This window comes from Osmerus mordax, chromosome 7, assembly GCF_038355195.1.
Source record: "Osmerus mordax isolate fOsmMor3 chromosome 7, fOsmMor3.pri, whole genome shotgun sequence".
NCBI classification, from domain to species: domain Eukaryota; kingdom Metazoa; phylum Chordata; class Actinopteri; order Osmeriformes; family Osmeridae; genus Osmerus; species Osmerus mordax.
The window spans coordinates 3,872,946-3,899,172 of record NC_090056.1 but is presented as its reverse complement, the minus strand read 5'-3'; the positions used below and the strand labels follow the sequence as shown (position 1 = coordinate 3,899,172).

The 26,227-nt window shown below is 44.8% G+C and overlaps 3 protein-coding genes across 3 annotated transcripts; all 3 read right to left on the bottom strand.

The window, feature by feature from the left end:
- Positions 1–291: 291 nt before the first annotated feature.
- Positions 292–3,113, bottom strand: LOC136946183 (uncharacterized). Its single transcript, XM_067240432.1, has 8 exons — positions 3,004–3,113; positions 2,672–2,784; positions 2,392–2,492; positions 2,168–2,254; positions 1,741–1,888; positions 1,472–1,551; positions 1,226–1,319; positions 292–723 (listed from the first exon to the last, which is right to left on the bottom strand). Exons 2-8 carry the CDS (start codon positions 2,781–2,783, stop codon positions 320–322), a joined length of 1,026 nt encoding a protein of 341 aa, XP_067096533.1. The 5' UTR covers position 2,784; positions 3,004–3,113; the 3' UTR covers positions 292–319.
- A 131-nt stretch (positions 3,114–3,244) lies between these two features.
- mybl2a (v-myb avian myeloblastosis viral oncogene homolog-like 2a) lies at positions 3,245–12,823 on the bottom strand. Its single transcript, XM_067240021.1, has 10 exons — positions 12,649–12,823; positions 9,890–9,992; positions 9,684–9,755; positions 9,512–9,604; positions 9,042–9,262; positions 8,753–8,867; positions 8,513–8,566; positions 8,109–8,341; positions 7,188–7,893; positions 3,245–5,445 (listed from the first exon to the last, which is right to left on the bottom strand). The coding sequence occupies exons 1-10, from the start codon at positions 12,666–12,668 to the stop codon at positions 4,462–4,464; spliced, it is 2,601 nt and encodes an 866-aa protein (XP_067096122.1). The 5' UTR covers positions 12,669–12,823; the 3' UTR covers positions 3,245–4,461.
- Positions 12,824–14,461: 1,638 nt separating this feature from the next.
- LOC136946533 (PC-esterase domain-containing protein 1A-like) lies at positions 14,462–23,075 on the bottom strand. The gene is made up of 7 exons (XM_067240909.1): positions 23,006–23,075; positions 22,737–22,816; positions 17,551–17,774; positions 16,818–16,968; positions 16,237–16,483; positions 15,959–16,015; positions 14,462–14,625 (listed from the first exon to the last, which is right to left on the bottom strand). Exons 1-7 carry the CDS (start codon positions 23,073–23,075, stop codon positions 14,462–14,464), a joined length of 993 nt encoding a protein of 330 aa, XP_067097010.1.
- Positions 23,076–26,227: the final 3,152 nt, after the last annotated feature.

Here is a 26,227-nt window from a genome sequence, read left to right as displayed (position 1 = left end):
AAAGTTACACAAGGTAAGAACTTTGTTCTGGCTGAATGGGCATGATACAAGCATCTCTGTAATAACTTTACATTGCAAAGAGCACTGATATATTATTTACAATATAGAATTGTTTGTACCCCGCCCCCTCCATGTATACTTGTATTCTCTCTTCTCTTCCTTCCCTCCAGGCTTGTCACCAGTCTCCGTTCATCATCCAAATGTCTTCCTCCTCCAGCTATACTCATCCGTTCTTTCATCCACCATCTCCTCTCAATGTCAACCTTGTCCCTTGCTTCTCCACCACACCACCTATCTCAGCCCCCCCCCCCTCGTCCCTCTATCTGTACTCGCCCCCACAGTCTCCTAGAAGCTGCAGCAGGTGTCTGGAATGTGCCAGAACAGCGTCTATCGTCTGCAGGTCCGCTGGCGTGAGGAGCAGCTCTGGGCTGCAGCTGCGCAGGGTGTCTTCGATATGCTCCGCCCCCGCCACGCCCAGACGGCAGCCCACGATGACCCCGCCCACCGCAGGGCGGTCCAGGATGTAGCGGGTCGCTACGTTGGCGATGGAGCAGCCGTGTCCCGTAGCGACGGTGTCCAAGGCAACCAGCAACTCCTGGAACAAGCCCCACCCTCCCCAGCTGTCGATCATGTTCTTGTACTTGCTTAGCGAGGCAGTGCAGAGCTCCGCCCGTCCTTTGGGCTCCGCCTTCCCGAGATAGCGCTCCGAGAGCAGACCACCAGCTGTCAGAGGGGGAGGGAAGGAGGGAGGGAGGGTGATACAAAAAGGAAGAGACAGATAAGAGTGGACAAGCATGTAGAGAGAAGGAGAGAAAATAGGTTTACAGAAAAGGGGAGGGAAGCAGAAAAGGTGGACACGGCGCAGGATCGGGTTAAAAAGAAAGCAACGTTTACCAGAGAGAAAGTAAAGATGGGGACAGAGGTAGGAGGGAGGGAGAGACAGAAAGTAGTGAAGGAGGTGGGGGGAGATAAAGGGAGAGACAGAGTAGGGGGGTTAGGATGAGGAAATAGGGGGGGGTGAGAGAATCATGCAGAATGAGCAGGACCAAGACAGAAGCATAGTCAGGTCTCACCTCCATCTTAGAAGCCCTTCCGTTTTATACCGCTCCTAATTTTGCATAAGAACTTTGTCTCATACTGGAGCAGTGGTTTAATGTCTCACCCATACTTCTCAGATATGAGATGTACAGTATTCTTGTAGATAATAGTTAATAGTGTTTCTTACCCAGAGTGCCGTAGGTGAGGAGCTGGATGTTGTGAGACAAACAGAACTCCTCCATCTTGGCTGCAGGACGCTGGTCAATGAGCGAGTACTGCACCTGGAACACACAGTACCCACACCCGCATCATTAACATCTGTACATCTGTGTCAGCGTGTATGTGGGGTATTATTGCATGTGTGTGTGTAGGTAGGGTATTCTTGCGCGTGTGTGTGTGTGTGGGGGGGGTATTATTTTGTGTGTGTATTCACCTGGTTGCTGGAGATGGGGATGCCCTTGCTGGTGATCTCCTCAAGCCTGTGGGTGTCGAAATTAGTGAGAGCCAGGTCTCCTGAAACGTTTTACCACAGCAAGCACATAGTCCAGTGAGCATGTGGAACACTGGTGTGTGTGTGAGTAAAAAATTTGAATTTGTGTCACAATAATGACAATATATAAGTAAAAAAAAATACGTGTAGGTACACGTCTGTGTGTGTGTGTGTGTGTGTGTGTGTATGTCTGGACGTGTGTGTGTGTGTACCTATGAGTCCATCCTGTTGCAGATCAGCCAGGTATCCCAGTGCCTGGAGGTATCTCTTGTCTCCATAGTCCCACCAGTGGAACTGGACACAGTCCAGCCTGTCCACCTGCATACGGGACATGGAGCGCTGCAACGCTGCCTTCACAACCTGCACACAGGCGCAACACTCTTTACCAGCCACGGGTCACAAGACTCTTGACTTGAGGCTCAAGACTCAACGTCCAAACACACAGACAGTCATTTGAAGAAGCACTGGTGAAGAGGCATATGCAGCTACAATAAACACATCCATGCAAAGGTGACACACTGAAACCTGGTGGCTGCAGGTGTGCTATTACAGGATTCTACAGTGCTGATTTGAGGTGGATAGTTCAAATGAGATAATGCCACCGGTGATGAGAAAAACACTGTTTTCTCAGAGTCTCACCTTGGGGTCCATTGGACCTGGTCGAGGAACCCACTTGGTCAAACCCTGGAGAACCATAGTGGAACCTTCAGTTGTCTGGGTCCTCAGCTAGGGAACAGACAGGCCAGGAGAACCTTATTGGTTGGATGGTAATTATAGAAGATCAGAGCTAGCTTGAGAGTGTGTGTGAGAGAGAGAGCGCGAGAGCGAGAGTGAACGAAAGAGACAGTACTGTCTTTTCGTACCTGTCTGTTGAAGAGTCCATAGATCTCCTCTGCTGGTCCATAAATGTCAGCCATGTCAAAGGTGGTCAGTCCTGCATCCACATATGCCTGCATGGCCTGCACTACAGAGAGGAGTTTTAAAAAGGAGAACATGAGAGAAAAATACATTGGGTTTTTGCTGAATGGGTTGATGCTAATAAATAATCTACATGATCAATTGAACTATCCTTTTGTGTGGCTCTTATATCACGTTATCGACCATAAGACGGAAAAAAACGAATGAACTTTAACTGAATGATACCTGCTTTAGGGATGTCCACCGGACCGTGTGCTCCGGACACTTGCCACATGCCGTTGAGGACGCGGCATATCTCCAGCCCCCCGGACAGACGCACCTTGGGAACCTTTGCCATCCTGTGAGGTTAATGAGGTAACCGATTATTTTGAAAACAACACTCAAATAATTTATTTCGCCCGATGCTTTATAAACCAATGCTGACAACACATTTAAAATAATGTCATAGTGGTGTGCTGGGAAAATACTAAATGCTTTCCTAAAGCCTTCAATATATATTTAGTCACCAACAAAACGTGTGTGCAAGGCTAGGAATGTGTTAAGAGCAGTTCATTTACCTTTACAATTCGAAGCACAGAGTCCGACGGTTTTTAGGTATTATTGTCAGTTACAAAACATAGTGTTTTCGTCTGACATAAGACCTGACTTCGACCAATCGCTGGTTTGGTGTTGGGAGGAAGTAAATGACGTTCTAGTTGCAACAGAAAAACAAGACTTCCCTCTACAGGTTCAGAGTGGTACTTCATGGAGATCACTCGGACACTTTATTACATACGCAAGACAATAACAATTACAGTAAAACGTTTATCTTTATTTATTGTTACAGTCTCCTGACATCAGTATCTGGTTATGTACAGTTCAGTTGAAGCAAGGTTTATTAGAGGTTGCCAGGTTGTGATGTCCTCCTTGACAAAGCAGTTGAGCATTAGTTCAAGGAATCTTGATTACATGGGTTACCAGGTTTGACTTAAACCCCCAGTAGGCTAACTTTAAATCTTTTAAACTTTAAATTAGGCTACATTCAATCTATCCCCTTGGCATTGTATGGATACAAGACAGTATCTGATTAACACATATCAAAATGTATTATTTAGATAAGTTTAGCTCTTAAATAGATACATGTTCATGGACATAAGTGGAGAACCCTCGAAAGCAACATAAACAGATATAAGACAAAGCCTATCAAGGGTAGTACAATGCACTTGCATGATCCAGGAAATGTTTGATATAAAACAGTACTGCATCTCAGGCAAATTACCATGACAAAAAGATACAATACAGTTTAAGGCAAGGTAGATTTATTCTATAACTGTATTGACATCCACTGGTCAATCAGTTAAGTAAAAAAAAAAAAATGTCACGTCAATTGGTTGTCATTTAACAGAAGACCACTCACAATTCAGTATGAATCTGTCACTACTGAACATCCATCACCAATCCCATCATAAAAGAAAATAATTCAAACCAAATGAATAGGTACAGCGAGACGAAATGTAACTCAAAGACTCATCAGGTAGACAACATTTCAAGTCAGTTTGCAGCTTTGTCAGGTCTCTCATGAGTAACTAAATGGACATTCATAATGTGGTTTGTGAACAGTTCCGGAATTATCTGATACACCTCTATGAGAAAACAACAGAAAGAGATATAGGTCCTCTTACCAGAGTGAGTAAGACCTCACTTTCTCACGGCTCAATTAATTGAGAACTGAAATCAACTTTGTGAATATACAACAAAAATAAAACATGATTCATTTCAGGAGGTATTGTTTGCATTTGGTGACACATTTGGTGATTCCATTCGTCAAGTCGGTTGTCAGGCGCTGCCGGGTTTCCAGCCGATCTTCAAGCTAGCTAGTCCATCCCTCCCTCCCTGTCAACCGGTCCAGAGCAGCTTGACACCCAGCCCTGACTAGAGGGATTGTGGTTTTCACCCCTGGCTGGGTTGATACATCATGTAATATGTCCTACTTTCAGATGTCCCCCAGTGATAAAGACCAGTATACCAGACACAGACTAGGTACTGCTGTTGGGTCTTTTGACAGCCTCTCTGTACAGGAGTAGTCTCTCGGTGGTGTGGGGGGGCAGCCGGCTCCTCCTGGCCCTCACCATGCAGGTGGCCATTGGGTAGAGGCGGTCGAAGCCCCCTGAGGTGGCCGGCACGGCTAGCAGCTTCCTGGCCACGCTCCTCAGGTGGGGGAAGCGGGACGCCCCGCCCCAGAACGCCTGGGGGGAGTCTTCACCGGACAGCACCGGCTCTGATAGGTAGACGTCGAGCTCGCCGTGTTTGGCCGTCTTCGCTGGCGGCTGGAGGAAGTGGAATATGGATTTCCTCTTGGTGTTGCCGTTGTGTGAGCCGGCCGAGGTCTCGCCTTCCTCCCCCGGGCTGCCCTCCTCCTCCTGCTTCACCATCACACTGACCACATCCAGCTCCTCCCCCAGGGCCTTCCCCTCCTCATCCTCCCCTATCGTGGCCTCCACCAGCGTCCGCGCTTGGAACTTGGAGGGAGCCGTTAGGGTGGTGGTGCTCTCCTCCTGCTTGGCGTCGTTGAAAGGCTGCAGCTTGATGCGTGGGTCGAGGACGGTGGCCAGGATCAGGTCCCTCTGGAGCAGCAGGGGCTGGAAGCGGGCGTGCAGGCCCGAGCGCAAGGCCTTGCAGAAGGGGCCGTAGTTGGTGGCGAGGCCCTCCAGGGTTAGGTCCAGGCCGACCAGGGAGGGGATGATGAGGGAGAAGGTGATCCCGTCGTCCTGCAGGACCTGCATGGCCTCCTCAAAGGGCTCCAGCAGGCCCAGGATGTCCACCACCTGCTCCCGCTTGGCCCTCACCATGGGCGGGGAGCTGGCCGAGTCCTTGGCCTCGATGCGGGCCTGGGCCAGCACTGACATGACCGAGGTCCAGGCTGCCTCCCCCACCATGCGGTTCACTGCCATCAGGGTGGAGTTCCACTTGCATCCCTGAGAGGGCGTGGCCAGCGCCAGGCCACACTCCTTCAGCAGCACCTGATTGGACAACAAAAGGAAGTCAAGAGTTTAGAAATCCCCACTAGACAGGGTTGGTGCTCTGACACTGTCTGGCTGGAGGTACTAAGCCTCTCTCTGATAGAAAATAGTCCTCAAGATGACTCATCAGGAGTACAGCAGATATATTTTGTACAACATAAGCAAACAACCAACTACTTAGATCACAATAGATGATATATCTATTATACACAGTATGTATATACACTTTATTTTTTATATTTATTGAAATTTAAGCAGTTCCAAGTCCAGTGAATAACCTGAAATGGTACAAAGGTAAAAGGTAAACTGCCAGAGGTCAAAAAAATATATATAGTTCAGGTTTTTCAATTAACAAAGGAAGACAGACAGACCATTATAAACCTTAAAAGTGTAGGTCTTTACTTTAGATAGAAATGGCCAAAAAAGCCAAGGTGTCAGTGAGTACAGTTTCCTACACCATCAAAGGGCACTTGGAAACTGGAGGAAACTCTGACAGGAAGAGGTCTGGCAGACCCAAAGCCACAACAGAATCAGAGGACGAGTTTCTGAATGCCAAGAGCTTCAAGCACAGCTTAACACTGGTCGAAGTAAGCAAGTCTCATTTGATGGTTGAAATGCTGCAAAATGCTGTGGTAGCAATTTTGGTTCAGGGTGCCACTCACTCTGTGGAAGTCCCCGACTCTGGATCCAGCAAAAGTGTTAAGCTGTGCTTGAAGCTGTTGTCCTATGAGCTGCCTATCTCACAAGCTGTTGACTTTCAGAAACTTGTCTTCTGATTCTGTTGTGGCTTTGGGTCTGCCAAACGTTTTACATTTACATTTAGTCATTTAGCAGACGCTCTTATCCAGAGCGACTTACAGTAAGTACAGGGACATTCCCCCGAGGCAAGGCCTTGCCCAAGGACACAACGTCAATTGACACAGCAGGGAATCGAACTGGCAACGTTCAGATTACTAGCCCGACTCCCTCACCGCTCAGCCATGTGACTCCCTACTTCCTGTCAGAGTTTCCTCCAGTTTCCAAGTGCCTTTTGATGGTGTAGTAAACTGTACTCACTGACACTTTAGATAGAAATTGCCAAGAAAGCCAAAGTAAAGACTTTTGAACCATTTCAGATTATTCACTGGACTTAAACTGCTTACATTTCAATGTAAGCAGTTTGGGGGTGTTCTAAAACTTTTGACCGGTAGTGTATGTGTATATATATTTTACATATACACAGGGCTTGACATTTTTAGCTGGTAGCACTGGTTCTCCCACATTTAAAAAGTTAGGCGCACCAGGAAAAATTCAGAGCACCCACCGAAAATGTTCATATTGTCTTTTCAGCTCTTCCTATTTTGCGCGCTAGTTAGCTCCCTGTCATGTGACAACGGAGCGCAGTTACAAGGAGTGACTGACGGCTAATATTAACATCTATTATCTGCATTAAAGTTAAGAACGTAAAGATGAAGTTTAACTGGTTAAGTAACGTTGGATAGAATGGTGGACCTGTCACTGTATCAGCTCACAGCAGACACATACGGTGCGGTAGGCTAATTTACGAGCGTTTTGTAAAGAAATGAACACAGGTCACCCCATAACGATGATTTGCACTCGCACAAATGCTCCCAAATATATTTTGAGGTCGCACAAATACAATTTCGGGAGCATATGTGACCAAAATGGTTGCAATTTAAAGCCCTGTATATTAATATTCAAACAAATATGGAAGTCCTTCCAGTCCTTCCAGTCCTCCCTACCTCGCTCCAGTACACACTGCTCCTGAAGAAGGCCACCACGCTGTGAACCTGGGACAGGAGGTTCTCCACCACCCTGGAGTTCTTCAGAGCCTCCTTGATGACCTGGTGCAGTGTGTGCACCACACAGCTGGACCGCGTGCCGTACACCACCTCAGAGAACGGGTCGTCGGCTGCGGAGGCAGCCGCGCTGACAGGGGGCTGGTCCCCCAGGAAGGCCAGCATCTCCTCCTCCTCCGGGTCGCCGCGCTGCAAGGGTAGCATGACCTTGTAGTCGCAAAAGAGCTCGTAGGCGGTGATGGCGGCCTTGGCCTGGCTGGTCAGGATGTAGCCCACGTTGTGGGGGAACAGGCCGTAGCTGAGCAGCACGCCCTCCAGCTCCCTTGCCACGCCCGCCGTGGGGTTCTTCTGGGCGACGTGGCGGAACGCCACGATAGGCCGGCGGACCTGCCAGTCGTTGTCGAGGAAGTGCAGCTGCACGGCGACTATGGGCTCGGCGTAGCTGGTGGTCCAGAGGTCCAGGGTGGCGTGCACCACGGCGTGGCCGCCGCTCGACGTCAGGCAGGACTTGAGGTCGCGGATCAGCTGGGGCTTGATCTGCTTCTCCACCTCGTCGTACAGACGCAGCCCCACGCCCCGCTGGGACAGCTTCTGGTACTGGGGGCCCACCACTGACATGAAGTGTCTGAATCCAGAACCTTCCACCAAGCTACAGCAGGATGGGTTAGAGTACGAGTTCATGTCAGTCCATTTTCTTACGTGTTGACACAGCGCACCTGAGACGCACACACAAACAGTTGTAGGTCTCAGGCACTTACACACCTTTCTCTATTCTACACGCACACACACACACAGCATTGTCCCTTAAGCCTAGTGATGGCAGAGCAGTGGTCCGTGATGGCAGAGCAGTGGTCGTTGGCTCACCTGAGAGGCAGCATGTCCTCTGCTATCATCCTCAGCACTGGCCCAGTGATGTTCTTCTGGCGCCAAGAGTTGGGGGAAGAGGTGGATAAGGTGCTGCCAGCGTCCAACCTGGAGGAAAGGGTTATTGTTGGGAGGGATACGGCCTTGAGCCTGGGCTTGGGTCTGGGCCTGGACCTACTCTTCCCCCTGATCGACTGGCGCCTGGGCACCTCGTAGCTGGCTGAGTCCTGAATCTAGCAGGAGCAGAGAGAGTATGGGTAGGACGAGGTCAGGGCAATGTGATCCTCAGTCATTTGCTTTGTTTCTATATACACACAGTAACCAAATGTTTATTTCACTGTATATTCTGGACATGAACAGAGCATACAGGTGAGTGTGAGTAGATCTACAGGTGACATGCTCACCAGTTCTGCAGACTCAGGCTCCGTGTCTAACACAACATCACAACGGAAGTCCACCTGGAAGTGAGGAGACTGGGTCAATCTCGACGCCACTCTACTTACTACAGTCTACCTCTTGCTCATCAACCCCGATTGCTGACCTATATGTAGCTAGCATGACTTATTAAAGCCTTAGTTATATTCTACTCTTTCGGCAAAAGGAATAGTGTTGAAATAAAACAGGTGGGTAATATGGTGCTTGACCTCTCCCTGCTCCAGGACAGCTAGAGGGTGTCCATGCTCATCCAGGCTGAAGTATCCCATCTCAGCCTTGCGTCTTATGGTCGAATTCCAATGGTTCTTCACAGCATTGTCTGTCCTGTCACACAGGCAGAAGTTGTCCATAATATTTGTTATTAAAATATGAGATGTTGTTATTGTTTCCCCTACTCTCAATTCATTTTGTAACAGTTTTACTCCACGATAGCGATAGTGAACCACCCTAGATGCTCTATTTTTCTATTCGTCCGTCACAACACTCCTCTCCTCCTACCTGCCGGGCAGCAGCTTGGAGATCTCGGCCCAGCGGTTCCCCAGCACGCTGTGGGCTTTGTAGATGATCAGGTCCTCTTCTGCGGTCCAGCAGGTCTTCTTCACGTCCGGGTCCAGGTGGTTGTGCCAGCGCTCTCGGCACTGCTTCCCCTGGCGCCCCTTCAGGTGGCGGGCCACCATGGCCCAGTGCTTGGTGCCGTAGATAGCCACCAGCTTAATCACCTGCAGAGGAGCGAGGGAAAGGGAGTGGGCTGCTCACGTCACTGACGACAATATACCATGCAAATACCAAAAGGTTGATTATGCCAATAACAATAGAAATACACACAGCATACATCCAACTTTATATAATATACAAAGTATAACATTTGAAGACACCATGGCTAGTCATATGAGACTAGTCGTATGAGCTGAAACATTTTCCAAGGCAAAATGTATTTAACGGGGCTACTTGTGTCTTTGAGATCTCACCTTATCATCCTCCTCTTTGGTCCATGCTCCCTTCACCAGGTCGGGGTCTAGGTACTTCCTGTAGCGGTGCATGCACTGGTAGTCTGTCCTGCCCTGAGAACACAAGAGGTGTCAGACTGTTCTCTCTCTCACGCATGAGCACACACTATGTTTGTTTGTTCTTAGTATTTACTGGTAAAAAGCTGGCAATGGTTTTCCAGTCTTTATGTCCAAAATTGTGCACCAGAATCTTGAGATTTTCATCCTGCAAATAAAGAATAAAATTGTAAAAAGTTTGCCTCTGCCTCTTTAAATATATGTAGGTACGCTCTCCGGGTACGGAAGGTAGGATGCATGTGAAGTATTCAAAAAGTCCCCAGAATGGCTGTTGAAACTCACCTCTTCAGGAGTCCACTTCACCTTGACCTTACCGCTATCCCTCTGCTCCCCTTCATCAGAGTCTGTGTCCATGCACAGTCCCCCCTCACCTTCCTCGTTCATGCTGCCCAGAGCAGATGGAGATTCAGGAGAAAGAGAAACAGAGGTGGGAGTAAGATCAAAAGAATAGAAAGAATCGTGTTTCTGAAATAAAGGTAATCACTTTGTGGAAACTGCAAGACGTAGGGAAACAAAACAAGAAGTAGGTAGAACAAAACAACCTTACATTGTAATATTAACTACAGAGGGTACAATTTCTGGGGAAATTGTAGGGTGTGCTTGCTTGCGTTGGTTGCACAGGGGTCCGTTTTTGAATGACATTTTCAAAACTGATATTTCTGTATATTTTATATAAAAATGCATACTTATTATTTATAAAGATTACATAGATTTAAAAGCATTTTTTTTTTTTTGCTGCTCATTTACAACAGAAAATACGAGTGAAGTGTAGAATGAAATAGATCTTCTCATTTCCCCTGCAAAAGGCATCCTCATCGTTGAATCAAAACGAATAAATTTGGCAGACCGGTGTAAAAATTGACCTAATCTCTATGACGTAAACGTCCTTTTAAGTTTTTCCCTTCTCGTGATATATTCATGCATTTAGCCTACTCATTGCATTCATTCATGAATAAAGAACCCCCTTTGAAGATTATTCTACGACGTTACCGGCAGTAGAAGATTGAATAGCGATTCAAACAGTACCATCTTCTAACTGAAAATATGCCCCCAAAAACGTAAATAAGCTTGACATTTATTTAGTGGAAAATCGCTTTCATGAAAAGCTCACTGGTAGCGATCATTAAGTAACAACAGTAACAACGCAAAGTGCGCTATCCCTGTGTGGAGAAGCTGCCCCGGTAAATTGTACTACTACAGTACAGTAGACTACTGCTGTGTTCGTCTTGGTAGCGATTGCGTTGGTTGAATTGGATTTAACGTTCCGTTGTACGGTTTAGGCTGAAATTAATTATTTTCATGAACAGATTGACAAAGTTTAGTCTGTGGCAATGAAGTTAAGGTTAACAGTTAGATAGACTTTTGATTTAAGTAAGGGGAGTGCCGAACATGTTCTGTCGCCGTTTGACTTCCTACAGCTGTGTAGATGTTTTTGTAGTGTCTGGCGTAGGCTACAGCGTTGCAGTGAGCAACACTGGTTTGAAACCACAGGTAATGATAATTTCACCCACAAATCGTTTATTTGTAATGTAATGTCATAATAAATCCTACAACGAAAATGTATTTGTGAGGAATGTTTATTTTAAAGATTGAAAACAGATGCATCATAGACCACTGTAGTATGTGTTGCCCGGGCAACAGAGGCTAATGTCATGATGCTAATGCTTCAGTGAAATAGTAGACTACCGTTTCCAAAAGTAGATGTGGGCCTACTTCCTTAATAATATCAGCTAATATTGTACATTACATTTCATAATTGTGTTTCACATCACAAAGTAAAATGAGTAAATAGTTATCACCCTGGCCTCTTTGCTTGTGGCGTTCCTGCAGCTGCCTTGCAGTAAAGCTATTAGCCTAGCTATCCCCCAAGTTAACAGATGTGAAACGAATGTTCTGCTACAGGTAGTCACGCGTGTTTTCGTGACGTTAGTGACGTTAGTAACGTCAGTGACTGTGGCTAGCAAATTAGCCACCGTTAGCTTCACCTTTCACCACAAAAACGCAATTTCTACTTAAACCATGCAACGGAACGTAAATAAACGCAATCGCTACCAAGACGAACCTTTTGACACCACCGTTGTGTATGTAGTACAAATATTGACTGATCCTTATGGGGGCGAAAATAAACAATAAATTATATATATGTGAGAGAACAAAGGTTGTGCCCTTGCCGAAGGCAAAGCACACCCAATTATATCAAAAGTAGGCTAAAATTGTTTTGGGGCTTTTAAAGTGGAGTTATTCCGCCTGGCTGTTACAAACTGACCTCGACGTGGGTACAATGTGGTACAATAATACAGTACAGTTGGCGAATACAATTTTAACTAAGTAACAGCCTCAATAACGTTGAATTAGATCACCTATAAGCAGCAATTAAAAGTATGCATCAGCTCTTAAAACGCTAGTGCACACTTGTTTTCGGTCATTTCGAGCGTGTCCGACCCCTTCATCAACAAAATGAAGTACTCCGAAGTAGGCTCGCTGTTAGCTTTTTAGCTAATGCAATGTTAGCTAGCTCTAGTGCTAACACCATGCTAACAGACGTTTTGACTGTTGGCTAGTCAAGTACAACTGTGTGGTATAGAATGGACCGTCCGTGCCCCAAGTGGTGACTGAACGTTGGCTTAAAAACAATCACATGTATCCTCTGGCACACGTCTACATTGAATTACAGTAGATATGAACATACAAATGGATGTCCTACAGGCTATTAACTATTGAAAACTTCTGGTTGATTTGCGGCCGTAAGATTGGTAAATGTGCTAGCGACTAACTAGCAGTTAACTCTACAGTACAGTAGTTTCACTGCCTGCTGGTTCCACTGGCTCCAGTGGAACAACAACGGATAAACACCGGGCAACATCAACAAATGCATGTATGTTCAAAAATCAGCTGTCAGAAAGCTAAACCGATACAATTATATCCCTACATACAAGTGCCATCGATGTCTTAAGAACGCATAATCTAATAATTAGAGCTAGACTGTAGACCAAGTTGCTATGCTGGCTACATCATGCAACAAAGATACATTCCAGTCTTACCCGCTCGACCACAACGACATTTCCCCGGTGTCTGAAACCTCTCTTTAGTTTTAGCCTACCGTCGCGGTCTCGTTTCTGTAATCAGTTACAATACTGTACAGTAATCCTCTATATCAATAGAGCAAAAAGGATTGGAAAAAGGCTTGCTGTACTGTTTCTTTCTGGCGCCCAGCTTGCTTCGGTAGATTTTTCCCGGGACGGGGATAGTGTCTGTTCAAGAACATCACCGTTGCACTTCAAACCGTCATCAACGGTAATTTGAAACGTTGGGCAACCCTAAACAGCATATTTCCGTTCCTGTTCAGATCAGTAGATATTCAAGGTTTTCTTTAATCTTGCTCGTAGGATCTGTAGTTAATTGGTTAAAAGGTTTTAAATATTTTTTTTCATTATGTCCAGTTTTTATTTAGTAATTCAAGCAAGCCAATTGGCCTTTGTAGCCTCTAGAGCTAATAATTGCGACAGAGTGCAGTTGTACGAATTAACTCCCAGCGCAGATTGGTGGAGGAAAGTGAGTAGGTCTCTCTACATACAGTAACAGACCTGCACGGATGTGATAGGCCTATGGGATGTGATTCATACAAAATGAAGAAAATTGAATTTTCCAAAAACTTGACTCATTTACACAGTATTGAGGTAATGGAAGGGGCGTCCCCAGAGGGTGCCATGGCCACCCTGCTAAAATTACCCCCCCCCCCCCCACACACACACACACACACGCACACACACTCACACACACTGACAAGCCCCAGTCAATCTCATCTATGACTGCAATTACATGCACACTACTACGCCAATCATAACCCAATAATGCAGTAGTGGAGATAGCTTGGGTGCGGCCGCCCCAGGGCCCTGTGCCAATTAGGGCCCCCTCAAACGCTGCTGATTTTGTGTGACTTGACGAGAACGGGGCCCTCGCTAAGAGACACTGGAGATTTTTAGCTGAAAGAAGCTAATTTCTGCATGTAAACTAATATTTAAATAATCCACCTCTTCTTATCAAACGTCATTTAACTCATGGTTACAATGGTAAACCAGCACAACAATGACAACTAGAGAGGGTACAATTTCTGGGGATATTGTGGGGTGTTCTTGTGTTGGTTGCAGATGGGTCAGTTTTTTAACTTAAATTTTACAACTAATATTTCTGTATATTTTATAAAAATGCATACTTATTATTATGAAGATTGCACAGATTTAAAAGCATACATTTGTTGCTGCTCATGTACAATTCAAAATACTAAGAGTGAAGTGTAGAATGAAACAGTGGTCTTCTCATTTCCCCTGCAAGAGGGATGGGTGATCGGCTATATAACAGCCTCATAGTTGAAAAGTTGCATCAAAACGAAGAAATTGGGCAATCCGGTGTCAAAATGGTCCTAACCTCTATGACTTAAACGTCCCTGAAGTTTTTCCCTTCTAGTGATACTTTCAAGCATTTTTAGCCTACTCATATTGCATTCATTCATTAATAAAGAACCCCCTTTGAAACAAGCTTATTCTAACAACGTTGTCACCGGCAGTATCTCAGATGGAATCGCAATTCAAACAGTAGGCCTACCATTTGCAAACTGAAAATATGCCAACAAAAACTTAAATAACCTTGACATTTATTTATGGGAACATGGCTAATTCACAGAACAAAAACACAATTTAAACAAATGAACAATTAACAATAAACAATTTAATACATTTAACTTAAAAGTAGGTCATTTGATAAAAAATAATAAAATAAATAAAATATCAAAACAACCTACTTTTAAGTTAAATGTATTAAATTGTACTGTACTGCAGCGAAGAACTAGGAGCTGGACTAGTTCTTCTTTGTGTACTTGTTGTACATGGTGTACATCCGGTATTTCCTCCTGGATTCCAACTTGAATTGACATTGCCATTTCAATTTGGCTGCTCTGTACTTAGTAATGATGTAATTATTCTTGCGCCTATGGGCTGGAGCTGGCCTGAGGGCTACCAAACCTGGAGAGGAGATACATATCAAGGGTGAGGGAAAGAGAGAGGGAGGGGGGAAAGGAGGTCAGAGAGATTAAACGAAAAGTCAGAAGTGGTCACGTCAAAATGTACACAGTATATCATTATAGTAATGTTTTGTGTGATTTTTATAATGTGATCTTTATTCTCACAGGTCTGCTTTGTTAATGTGGGGGTGTGCAGAGAAGTGCTCAGCATTTATATTTCTGCGGCCTTGTTGTGTAGATAGCCTTTGCAATTTTGCACTACACGGCGCTGTCTTAGCCTATTTAATTATATTTAGTCCGTAGATGTAAAGGGAACAAAACATATAGGCTAGGCTATTCAAAATTATCTGTCAGGCTGATTGTAGTAGATAAGCCGCCTACTTGATGCAACTTTTGTTTTATATGCGCTACTGCCCTTGTGAAACCCGCCATCCACACTTGGAACTGGAGTCCCAATGTTACAGTAATAGCCTACATAAAACCACAATAGACATTCTCAACTAGTATGATATTTTCCACTGTCTAGTATAGGCTACACTGCATATCTTGTCATTCTCAAAGTTGTTACATATAATAGGCTATAGCCTATTCAATTAATAACAAGCATTAACATGTAGGCTAACATCATGTAAGCCTATAGCCTAGAATTTCCTAATTACTATTTACACATGGCTCTAATTTTTGCAATACTTGGACCATGTCCTGACAATAACTGAAGAACATTAGGGCCTACATGTTTTGCCAGTATAACAGGATCTAATTAGACCATTGGATGTTTATGATGTCGCTGTGTGTTTATATTTAAGACGGTGGACCACAACGCAATCTTGACATTTTGATAATGTTGGGATACTATAGACCAATTGAAGTATAACCCGCAACATGTTTGACATCCTTTAGGCAATAAATGCTTTTTGCTAAAAGATTGAAGGGCTAGACAACAAACGCTGATGAAATTATCACTGACTATCAACACTGAAATGAATGACAGATTGACAAAGGCATGTCCATTTTCCGTGCCTTTGCTCTGTGCAAGCTTTGTCAATCTGTCATTCATTTCAGTATTGATAGTCAGCAATCAGTAAGTGTAAGTCAATTTGACTCCTATCTGCGCTATAAGTAGGGAAAACCAGCTCTGCACTTCTTGTCTTATGATTTTTAGAGGTTTACGTGTGGTCTTTCCAGCTCCCAAAGTCACTAAACAGGAAGTGTGTCAAAGGGGTCATATCCCAACATATGACCAAGGTCAACACACAACACACCAGTACATGGAGGTGGGTAGCATGGAGGGGTGGGTAGGAGGGGGTAGTCACACACACAGCAGGGCCACTCACCAGAGGTCATGGTGTGGCTCTCACAGACCGGATTCTGTTTGGGGCCATCCTGGAGATCTAGAGAGAGAAATACATGCCACTTTAGTCAGGGCTAGCTGTAGGTGTGTGCGATGTGCATGTGAGGTGTGTGTCTTTGTGTGCGTATACTGTATCTGTAGGGATGTGGTTTGTTGGTGTGCACGCTCGTGTGTGTAACTGAAGCAGGCTGGTGTGGTGTGAGTATGTGTGACTAACCCTGCGTATGTGTGACTTACCCTGTGTGTGTGTGTGTGACTGACCCAGCACAGTTTGCAGGCCTGGCAGGGCCACACCCCAGGCCTGTGCAGTGTGCTGCAGCAGCAGCGTGCTAATTTGTCGGTGTGCCTGGGCGTTCCAATGAACGTTGTCCTTCGTACGGTGCTGCAGCTGGGAGCAGAAATGGTTGTGGAGGTCCAACACATCCAGCCCGAATCCACTTGCCACGCTGCGTGAGACGGAATTAGCCTCAACGATGTCCTCGCGAAGCGTCGAGCCCATGTGGGCTATCTGCGGGTTTGGAGGTCAAGGGTCAGGGTTCAATATGACCATGCCAAGGAAGAGCCAGGAAGATTATGTTCAATATGACCCTTTATTGATTGATTTGATTCCTTAATTGTTTCGTGATTTGGATTAAACATGAATCAATTAATAAACAATGGAATTAATTGATGAATCAAGGTCATATTGAACTGCCAGTACTTCCTGTGTTTGATGAATTCAACTAATGAATCAATCAATCAAGGAAATATTGATTAGTTTGTAAACTTCTGACTTCCTGTGTACGTATGTGTACGTGCGTAAGTAAGTGTGTGTGTGTACATGCATATGCACGTGTGTTTACCTCGGGCACTAGGAACCCGCCCCTGATGTTGTTGCCGACGGGCATAGTGAGGGTCCAAATCACCAGGCTCTCCTTAGGAAGGACGCTCTTTAGCTGCTTAAAGAACTGCTTGAGATTATTCATGTAGTCCAACTCCCACGGACGGTTGTGTCTGAGACATACACACATGCAGTGACACATACATACACACGCAGGGACACACACGCACAGATGCATAAACACATACAAGGACACGCACACACTTTGCTATTTCAACATTTTCTAGGACAATAGTTTGAAAAGGATCTAATGGGCATGTGAGTGACAAAGTAAGTTTGCCTGTGTGAGACGACAAATACATTTGCCACCAAACATGCAAGATCACAGATTACTTTAATCAAAGAGCCCTCATTTGAGGAAGATGAAGTATCAAGGTGAACACATTATTATGTGACACGTGTCAGTGCGAGTGAAACGTGACTAAAGGTTTCCTAAAAAGTAGGATGTTGTCTGTTTTAACCTGCTTAGTTTGCAACAAGAATCTAAGCTTTTTTACTAGCTGGCTACTTTACTATCCATTCATGCAATAACAATAAACTGTTAATTAACTAAACATTTTCACTGTGATGTTTTCCTTCATTTCTTTGTGTGCTTCAAAATGTTTTCAACCCTGGGGTAGGAAGTTTCACATCCTGTGCATGTTTACATGTGTGTGTATGCATGTCTCAACACCGCCACAAAACAAGGCATTCACCTGGAGATGTCCCAGATGCAGGAGTTAACCACGACCAGGTCTGGTTTCAAACCACACCGGATGTCCTCCAGAATGCTCTCCACGTACTCAGAGAAGATCCGGGTGATGAAATAGAAGCGGACATGGTGGTTGTCTGACCGATATTCACGCACCTCCCTATAACCCGTCGAGTTGTTCATTATCCCCCCCTCCAACAGGCAGTCGTGTTCAAACTCCATCTCCCCCTTTCAAGAGGAAGAAGAGAGGGAGGAGAAGGTAGTTGAGGAGGAATAGGGTGAGGCAGAGAAGAAGGGGGAGGAGTAGGATGAGGGGGAGAGGGTGGAAGAGAAGGAGGATGAGGGGTATGGCGGGGCAAACAAACAAGCAACCAAATAATAATAATAATAATAATAATACATTTCATTTTTGAGGGTAACCTTTTTTGAGGGTTTTTTGAGGATGGGTGTGATGGCAGCCAGTTTGAGAGTGGGGGGTACAGTACCAGTGGTGAGAGAGGAGTTAATTATGTTGGTGATCATGGGGGAAATGGACGGCCGACAGGCTTTGACAAGGGAGGTGGGAAGAGGATCGAGCTGACAGGTGGTGGTTTTGTCTTTATGGATGGTGTGTTCTGATACTGGGGTGTCAAGTCGGAGAAGAAGCTAATGAGAGGTTGGCCAGTGGTGATCATCCGGGGTGGATCATTTGAGGAGGTGCAAGATGAGGCCAGTTGTTGGTGAATGGTGTTGATTTTAGTGCTGAAGAAGTCCAGGAAGGCAGTGCACTGATCAGTGGATATGTCTGGAGGGAGGGTTTTACGAGGCTGAAGTAAGTGGCTGACTGTTAAGAAGAGGACTCTGCTGTTGCCTGTACCAGTGTTGATTAGGTTGGAGTAGTATGAAGATTTAGCAGTGGTGAGGGCTCGCTTGTAGTGATGAGGGAGTCAGGTGGCTGAGCGGTTAGGGAAGCGGGCTTGTAATCAGAAGGTTGCCAGTTTGATTCCCGGCCGTGCCAGATGACGTTGTGTCCTTGGGCAAGGAACTTCACCCTACTTGCCTCGGGGGAATGTCCCTGTACTTACTGTAAGTCGCTCTGGAAAGAGCGTCTGCTAAATGACTAAATGTAAATGTAAATGATGGTGGTCCAAGTACATTTCGCTGTGTACAGTGAGTCCAGTCTTTTTGTAGAGTCGCTCCAGTCGATGGCCAGTGGCTTTGAGCTGGCGGAGCTCCGGTGTGAACCAGGGAGCAGTGTGAGTAAATGAGACTGAGTGACTTTTCAGGGGGGCCAGGGTGATGAGGGAAGAGGAGAGGCAGTTATTGTAGTGAGTCACCAGGTCAGCCGGGGAGGATGCTGGGGGAGGGCTGTGGTAAGAGCTGATAAGGGTGGAGAGATCTGTGGTGTCGATTTGTTTGATGTTTCTGTAGGAGATGGTCCGTTGTTCTTTGGCTTTGTGTAGTTGGGTGTGAATGTCAAAAAGTACAGCTTTGTGGTCGGAAACGGGGAAATCAGTGACATCAATGTTAGTGGGAGTGATGTCAGTACAACAGATTAAGTCGAGTATGTGACCTTTATTATGGGTTGGGAGGTTGACATGTTGTATGATACCAAGACAGTCCAGGAGTGATGTGAAGTCTTTAGCAAAGATACTGGATGGGTTGTCAATGTGGATGTTGAAATCGCCGAGGAGGATAACAGCGGAGGACATTGCACATACAGATGTTAGTAGTGATGAGAATTCATTGAGGAAAACAGCAGAGGGTTTTGGTGGTCTGTAGATGGTAAGAATGATAGCGGGTTTGGGGCCTGTGAGTTTTACAGCTAAACATTCAAAAGAGGAGTGATGGGGGACTGTGACAGCAGTGACTTTGATGTTATCACGGTGAAGGAGAGCGAGACCACCCCCCCTCCCAGTAGCACGGGATTTACTAATAAAAGAAAAACACGGTGGGACAGCCTCATTAAGCTGGGAGAAGTCATTTGGCTGTTGCCAAGTCTCAGTGAGGCATAGAATGTCTAGCTTATGGTCAACAATAAAGTCACCAATCAACAGAGCTTTGTTACTGAGGGATCTGATATTTAACAGACAAAGTTTCAGACAGGTGAGTGGTGTGTAGGTGGTTGCTTTGAGCAGGGGGGACAGTACACTGTGATTGACAGGACGGGCAGTGCGGCGGGGGGGGGGGGGGGGGGGCCCTGTGGACCAGAAGGAGCGGATGTTTGTAGATATAGATAAAAGATTCGACTGATTTACCCCATAGGCTCGATGTAATCGATTCTTCCTATTTGTTGTCAGTACAGGAATGGGACAGCAGGGGGCAGGGGTGAGAGACATTGCGAGAATAGCATTGAGCAGCGAATGTCGAGCTGCTTCAGTTCTCTGTCCAATTTCGCTCCCTGGATTTCTTGCCGCGTTGACAGCCGCCACCTCTCCAGGACCACTCCACCAGATCGGGCCTCCAGCGCCGACAGTCACCGCCACCCCAGGATCAGGACTCCTCTCCAGACACCTTGACTCGAATGAAGTAAATCCTTTTACAGACCAAGACAAATTCTCAGATGCACTTGATTTGGCTCACCCCATGCGATGAAATTATCAGTCTCAAAGATACTGAGTCAATTCAAACAGACCTAATCTACTTTTCAATGCATGTACAGTATGGCCACCATTATTTTGCATAATCCTCTTGGGCATGGAGTTCACCAGAGATTGACAGGTTGCCACTGGAGTCCTCTTCCATCAGAATCAGAATCAGAATGGGATTTATTCGCCATGAAAGTTTGCACAGACAAGGAATTTGCTTTGGCAGGAAGGTGCATACAATAAACATATAGGGACCTACAATTTAAATATGTGGACTATCTATACTAAGGGTACATAACTAGCAGTACTACGTGGGATTAGAATTGAATTAAATATACAATAAAATAAAATATAAGTTGCCGTAAATTACAATATAAAAATACAAAAATACAAATATTACAAAAAATACAAATGTACAAGATACAATTTTGTAATGCAGTGCAAAAAGCAGTGTGTTTTAAGCAGGAAGTCATTAGAGTCAGTGTGGTCCCTTGTCCTTGTTGAAGAGGCCAACAGCGGAAGGGAAGAAACTGTTTTTGTGGCGTGAGGTATTGGTCCTGATGGACCGCAGCCTTCTGCCGGAGGGGAGTGACTGAAACAGGGAGTGTCCAGGGTGGGAGGAGTCGGACACAATCTTCCTCGCTCGCCTCAGGGTCCTCGAGGTGTGCAGGTCCTCGAGGGTAGGCAGATTGCAGCCAATCACCTTCTCAGCAGTGCGGATGATACGCTGCAGCCTGCTCTTGTCCTTGGCAGTGGCAGCAGCGTACCAGACGGTGATGGAGGAGGTGAGGATGGACTCAATGATGGATGAGTAGAAGTGCACCATCATTGTCTTTGGCAGGTTGAACTTCTTCAGCTGCCGAAGGAAGTACATCCTCTGTTGTGCTTTCTTGATGAGGGAGCTGATGTTCAGTTCCCACTTGAGGTCCTGGGAGAGGATAGTGCCCAGGAAGCGGAAGGACTCCACAGTGTTGACTGGGGAGTCACACAGGGTGATGGGGGTGAGTGGTGCTGTGTTCTTCCTGAAGTCCACAACCATCTCCACTGTCTTAAGAGCATTGAGCTCTAAGTTGTTCTGGCTGCACCAGGTCACCAGGTTGGCCACTTCCCACCTATAATCAGACTCGTCTCCACCAGAGATGAGCCCAATAAGGGTGGTGTCGTCCGCAAACTTCAGGAGTTTGACGGACGGATGACTGGAGGTGCAACTGTTGGTGTACAGGGAGAAGAGCAGAGGAGAAAGGACGCAGCCCTGAGGTGATCCGGTGCTGATGGACCGGGTGTCAGAGACTTGTGTTCCCAGCTTAACGCACTGCTTCCTGTCAGACAGGAAGTCTGTGATCCACCTGCAGGTGGAATCAGGCATGTTCAGCTGGGAGAGCTTGTCCTGAAGCAGGGCGGGGATGATGGTATTGAAGGCAGAGCTGAAGTCCACAAACAGGATCCTGGCATAGGATGCTGGGGAGTCCAGGTGCTGTAGGGTGAAGTGGAGGGCCATGTTAACTGCATCGTCCACAGACCTGTTGGCTCTGTAGGCAAACTGCAGGGGGTCCAGTAGAGGGTCAGTGATGGATTTAAGGTGTGCAAGCACCAGGCGCAATTTCCATTCCTCCATGACAACATCACAGAGCTGGTGGATGTTAGAGACCTTGCGCTCCTCCACCTTCCATTTGAGGATGCTCCACAGATGCTCAATAGGGTTTAGGTCTGGAGACATGCTTGGCCAGTCCATCACCTTTACCCTCAGCTTCTTTAGCAAGGCAGTGGTCGTCTTGGAGGTGTATTAGGCCTTTTTTCCTTGCCTGCCTTGCTAAAGAAGCTGAGGGTAAAGGTGATGGACTGGCCAAGCATGTCTCCATACCTAAACCCTATTGAGCATCTGTGGGGCATGTGTGGCTGTGTGTTGTTATTTTGAGGGGACAGCAAATTTACACTGTTATACAAGCTATACATTCACTACTTTACATTGTACCAAAGTGTCATTTTTTCAGTGTTGTCACGGGAAAAGATATACCGTATTTTACGGAAAATAAGCTGTGGCTTATATTTCGAAGTGTCTTATAGTCCTGTTTTAGAACAAAAAAGTGGCTTCTTCTCAAGATCTACAGACCGTGCAGCTAGGCTTATTACTTGAAAGATGAATGATTCGTAATTAAAGTGAAAGTGCAGTTTATATTCCAGTGCGGTTTATACTCCGATTTAATAACTCAAAGTCCTCATTCTGGGGGGGTGCGGTTTACACACCATGCGGCTTATTTCCCGTAAAATACTGTAATAAAATATTTGTTGTGGGGGTCAGATGGCTGAGCGGTTAGGGAATCGGTCTAGTAATCTAAAGGTTGCCAGTTCGATTCCCGGACGTTCAAAATGACGTTGTGTCCTTGGGCAAGACACTTCACCCAACTTGCCTCGGGGGAATGTCCCTGTACTTACTGTAAGTCGCTCTGGATAAGAGCGTCTGCTAAATGACTAAATGTAAATGTAATGTAAATTTAAAAAAATGTGAGGGGTGTTTTGTGAGATACTGTAAGTACAATTGAGCTCTGTAATTACATTGGTCTAATAGCTGTAGAACTAACTTTCCTGCATCTAATATAAATGGTGTATGTCCAGTCGAATTCACCTTTTTCTTCAACTGTGCCACAGTTAGAAGGTTGTCCTTCTGTAGTAGGACAACCAGATCTTTGTAGACCGACCGCTGGACTGTGAAAAGGAATTGCGATTTGCTTAAGTCAAAAACACGTGCACCACCATCAGGCTGTTTCATATCCTTCTCACAAAAACTTTCTAGCATCTGCCTGTCAGGAATTTAATTTGATGACTCATATCAACTGACATCGGAAGTTTTATTGAAACACAATAGTTAATTCAAGATGAGACTACTTAACCTACTTGAGTCCCCGAGCACGATGACACATTTCTTTCGAAGAAGATCGCTCGCCTGCCCGTGGTTTATCAACATGTCATTCTTCATATCAAAACAAAGACTAGTTTTATTAACATTGAAGTAAAAGTAAACTGATGTCGTTAGGCCTTGCACTTGGTCCAACGTTAGAGGCAAACTAGATGTGATAAGTGTTTTGACTGAAATTCCCAGGCCTTACTTACCATAGTGTTAGCCTATTCCAACTAATTTGTAGCTATTGGTTTGCAAAGTGCGCATTTGTCTGTCGTGGGTCGTGACCGACAGCCAAATGTTGTCTTCTTTTTTTTTTTTTACAAAATCATTCAGTAGCTTATTCCAGGTATTCCTCAATTAACCTGTTTATAGTCATCACAAGTCCTTATTTTTTCTTTATTACTTTTTTAATAAAAATAATTTTTGTATTGCTACCCCTCTAATGCACACATGGGTCTAAAATGACCCGCATTCATTTCGTATGATATTTCTTGTATGGCTGAGTGTTTCTTTGCCAAATCTTGCCAATCAATTTATGTCATAATTAAATATTCCAAACATTCATCAAATATCTTGTTTTTGATTGCCATAAATACTTATTTTTATTTTCTTACTTTATAATTAACCATTGTTTTTGTGTTACTAGCCTATCTTCAGTTTGCGACATAGGTCAAAATATAAGAGTTCCTTATTGTTAAATCCAATAGAAAAGTCTAATTTGATTAGGTCATCCATTTCTGCAGATAGCAAAGACACGTTGAATTGACGTTGAGTTTTGGTTATATTGATCGTTTTTCCGTCGGATAACCTAAAGTTCTATCTATCCAATGTTGCGTTTGCACTATTGAACGTTGCGTTGCAACTTCATCTATCACTTTCTTCTATTGTAAATTGATGTAATATGGTAATTCCTTAAATCATTTGCATTACAGTGAGGAAGATAGGTTGGCTACAGTGCCGTGATTACGTCGTTCTGGTCATGGGACCACACATGTCGAGTGCATTTAATTTTAACAGTTTTTAACCTATTGCAAGTAACAGTTTTGAAATATAGGAACCTACTACATGGATTTCACTCATGCACAACATTAAGTGTTGCATCCCAGCAGGTATAAATGTAGGCAATGTCATGTAATTAATTTGCAACGCAGCCTTATGTCATAGTAGTAATTCATTTTCTCATCTACAGAAACAATTTAGGCTAATAGCTAAAACACTAAAATGAACTTGGAATATAATTTAGTCTTCAATTCTTTACTATAAAAAAGTACAAAAGCAATCAATTGGTGATGTGTAACATTATTAAGCAAACATTATTTGTATAACAGACCAAAGCTGTATAAATCATACACAATACAAATTTGAGCTCCAATAATTTAAGAGTTAAATGTGGTAAAAGAGTTTCATTTCCAAACACCAATAATCACAGGATATCACAGTTCTTCATTAGTGCACCTAACTGTAATATTTTGGAAAATAATACATAAAAAATTGGCCTGTTAAAGCAATTGCAGAATAATAATAATAACAACAACTGTATTGATACAACACATTTTCATACAGAGATTGCAGCTCAAAGACCTGAAACATATCAGAATCAGAATGGGATTTATTCGCCATGAAAGTTTGTACAAACAAGGAATTTGCTTTGGCAGGAAGGTGCATACAATAAACATATAGGGACCTACAATTTAAATATGTGGACTATCTATACTAAGGGTACATAAACTAGCAGTACTAAGTGGAATTAGAATTATATAAAATATACAATAAAATAAAATATAAGTTGCTGTAAATTACAATATAAAAATACAAAAATACAAATATTACAAAAAATACAAATGTACAAGATACAATTTTGTAATGCAGTGCAAAAAGCTGTGTGTTTTAAGCAGGAAGTCATTAGAGTCAGTGTGGTCCCTTGGCCTTGTTGAAGAGGCCAACAGTGGAAGGGAAGAAACTGTTTTTGTGGCGTGAGGTATTGGTCCTGATGGACCGCAGCCTTCTGCCAGAGGGGAGTGACTGAAACAGGGAGTGTCCAGGGTGGGAGGAGTCGGCCACAATCTTCCTCGCTCGCCTCAGGGTCCTCGAGGTGTGCAGGTCCTCGAGGGTAGGCAGATTGCAGCCAATCACCTTCTCAGCAGTGCAGATGATACGCTGCAGCCTACTCTTGTCCTTGGCAGTGGCAGCAGCGTACCAGACGGTGATGGAGGAGGTGAGGATGGACTCAATGATGGCTGAGTAGAAGTGCATCATCATTGTCTTTGGCAGGTTGAACTTCTTCAGCTGCCGAAGGAAGTACATCCTCTGTTGTGCTTTCTTGATGAGGGAGCTGATATTCAGTTCCCATTTGAGGTCCTGGGAGAGGATAGTGCCCAGGAAGCGAAAGGACTCCACAGTGTTGACTGGGGAGTCATAAAATACTTTTGTAATTCAGATTGAACTGTCATTAAACATTAGCCTGGTCCGAACCAGACTCTCGTACATTTCATTTGTACAGAGAGTCTGGCCTCGCTCCATTGACAAGCGTTGACTTCCTTGTAGGCGGGTACCCTGTTAAAGTTTAAAACTATTGAATCTGCCCAGAGCCACTCTGATCTGCCATAACCAATCGCTAGCGTTCGCCTTAGCCAATTCCTTCACCACTACTGTAACAGAGCTAGCTGCCATAGCTGGAAAATCAAACTGTTCCTGAACCCCGTGGGGAGGAGGGCCACAACATCATGGCCACCAACAAAACGTGTTCTTGCTCTGGCTTTAGCTTATGGATATTCGGCAGCATTGCCACAACGGACCGAATGGCTTCGCTCGCATCTTTCTCCGCCTCCATTACGGAACTACAACACCAACTAGAGCACGACAGCCACTCCCTCTGTTCGCTGATTGGCCGGTAGAAAATTAACCGGAGACATCTGACTTACTTACCTCATGGCCAGACCTAGTACAGAAGCAAAATCAAAATTGAGCGGAAGTACGTAGGAGGGCAGAGCCAGGATAGTACTTTGCAGGCAGACCACGAAAATGAAAAAGCAATGTCCGCTCTGTTTTCTTTTTGATTATAACATAAAACGTGCAGTCTTGAAGAAGAAAATGCAAATAGAATGATTGATTACTAATTTCATTTATGAGTCCAATAATGCAGCCACATTCTTAAAATGAAAAAGCATTTCTGCAAATGCATTTTAATTTTGGTCACGATTTGCTTCCATACCAAA

Bases quoted from the DNA above. Each gene is read 5' to 3' on its own strand.
- mybl2a (XM_067240021.1), bottom strand. From the start codon at position 12,668: ATGTCGTTGTGGTCGAGCGG. The intron at 9,993-12,648 runs GTAAGACTGGAA...TGCTCTGGGCAG, and splicing joins ATGTCGTTGTGGTCGAGCGG to CATGAACGAGGAAGGTGAGG. The intron at 9,605-9,683 runs GTAAATACTAAG...TTGTGTTCTCAG, and splicing joins CCATTGCCAGCTTTTTACCA to GGCAGGACAGACTACCAGTG.
- LOC136946183 (XM_067240432.1), bottom strand. From the start codon at position 2,783: ATGGCAAAGGTTCCCAAGGTGCGTCTGTCCGGGGGGCTGGAGATATGC. The intron at 2,493-2,671 runs GTATCATTCAGT...TCCTCTCTGTAG, and splicing joins GGTGGACATCCCTAAAGCAG to TGCAGGCCATGCAGGCATAT. The intron at 1,889-2,167 runs GTGAGACTCTGA...GCCTGTGTGCAG, and splicing joins CAGGTCCAATGGACCCCAAG to GTTGTGAAGGCAGCGTTGCA.
- LOC136946533 (XM_067240909.1), bottom strand. From the start codon at position 23,075: ATGTTGATAAACCACGGGCAGGCGAGCGATCTTCTTCGAAAGAAATGT. The intron at 17,775-22,736 runs GTGAATTCGACT...TCCTCTTGAAAG, and splicing joins TGGCACAGTTGAAGAAAAAG to GGGGAGATGGAGTTTGAACA. The intron at 16,016-16,236 runs GTCAGTCACACA...TTCTCTCTCTAG, and splicing joins AGGCCTGCAAACTGTGCTGG to ATCTCCAGGATGGCCCCAAA.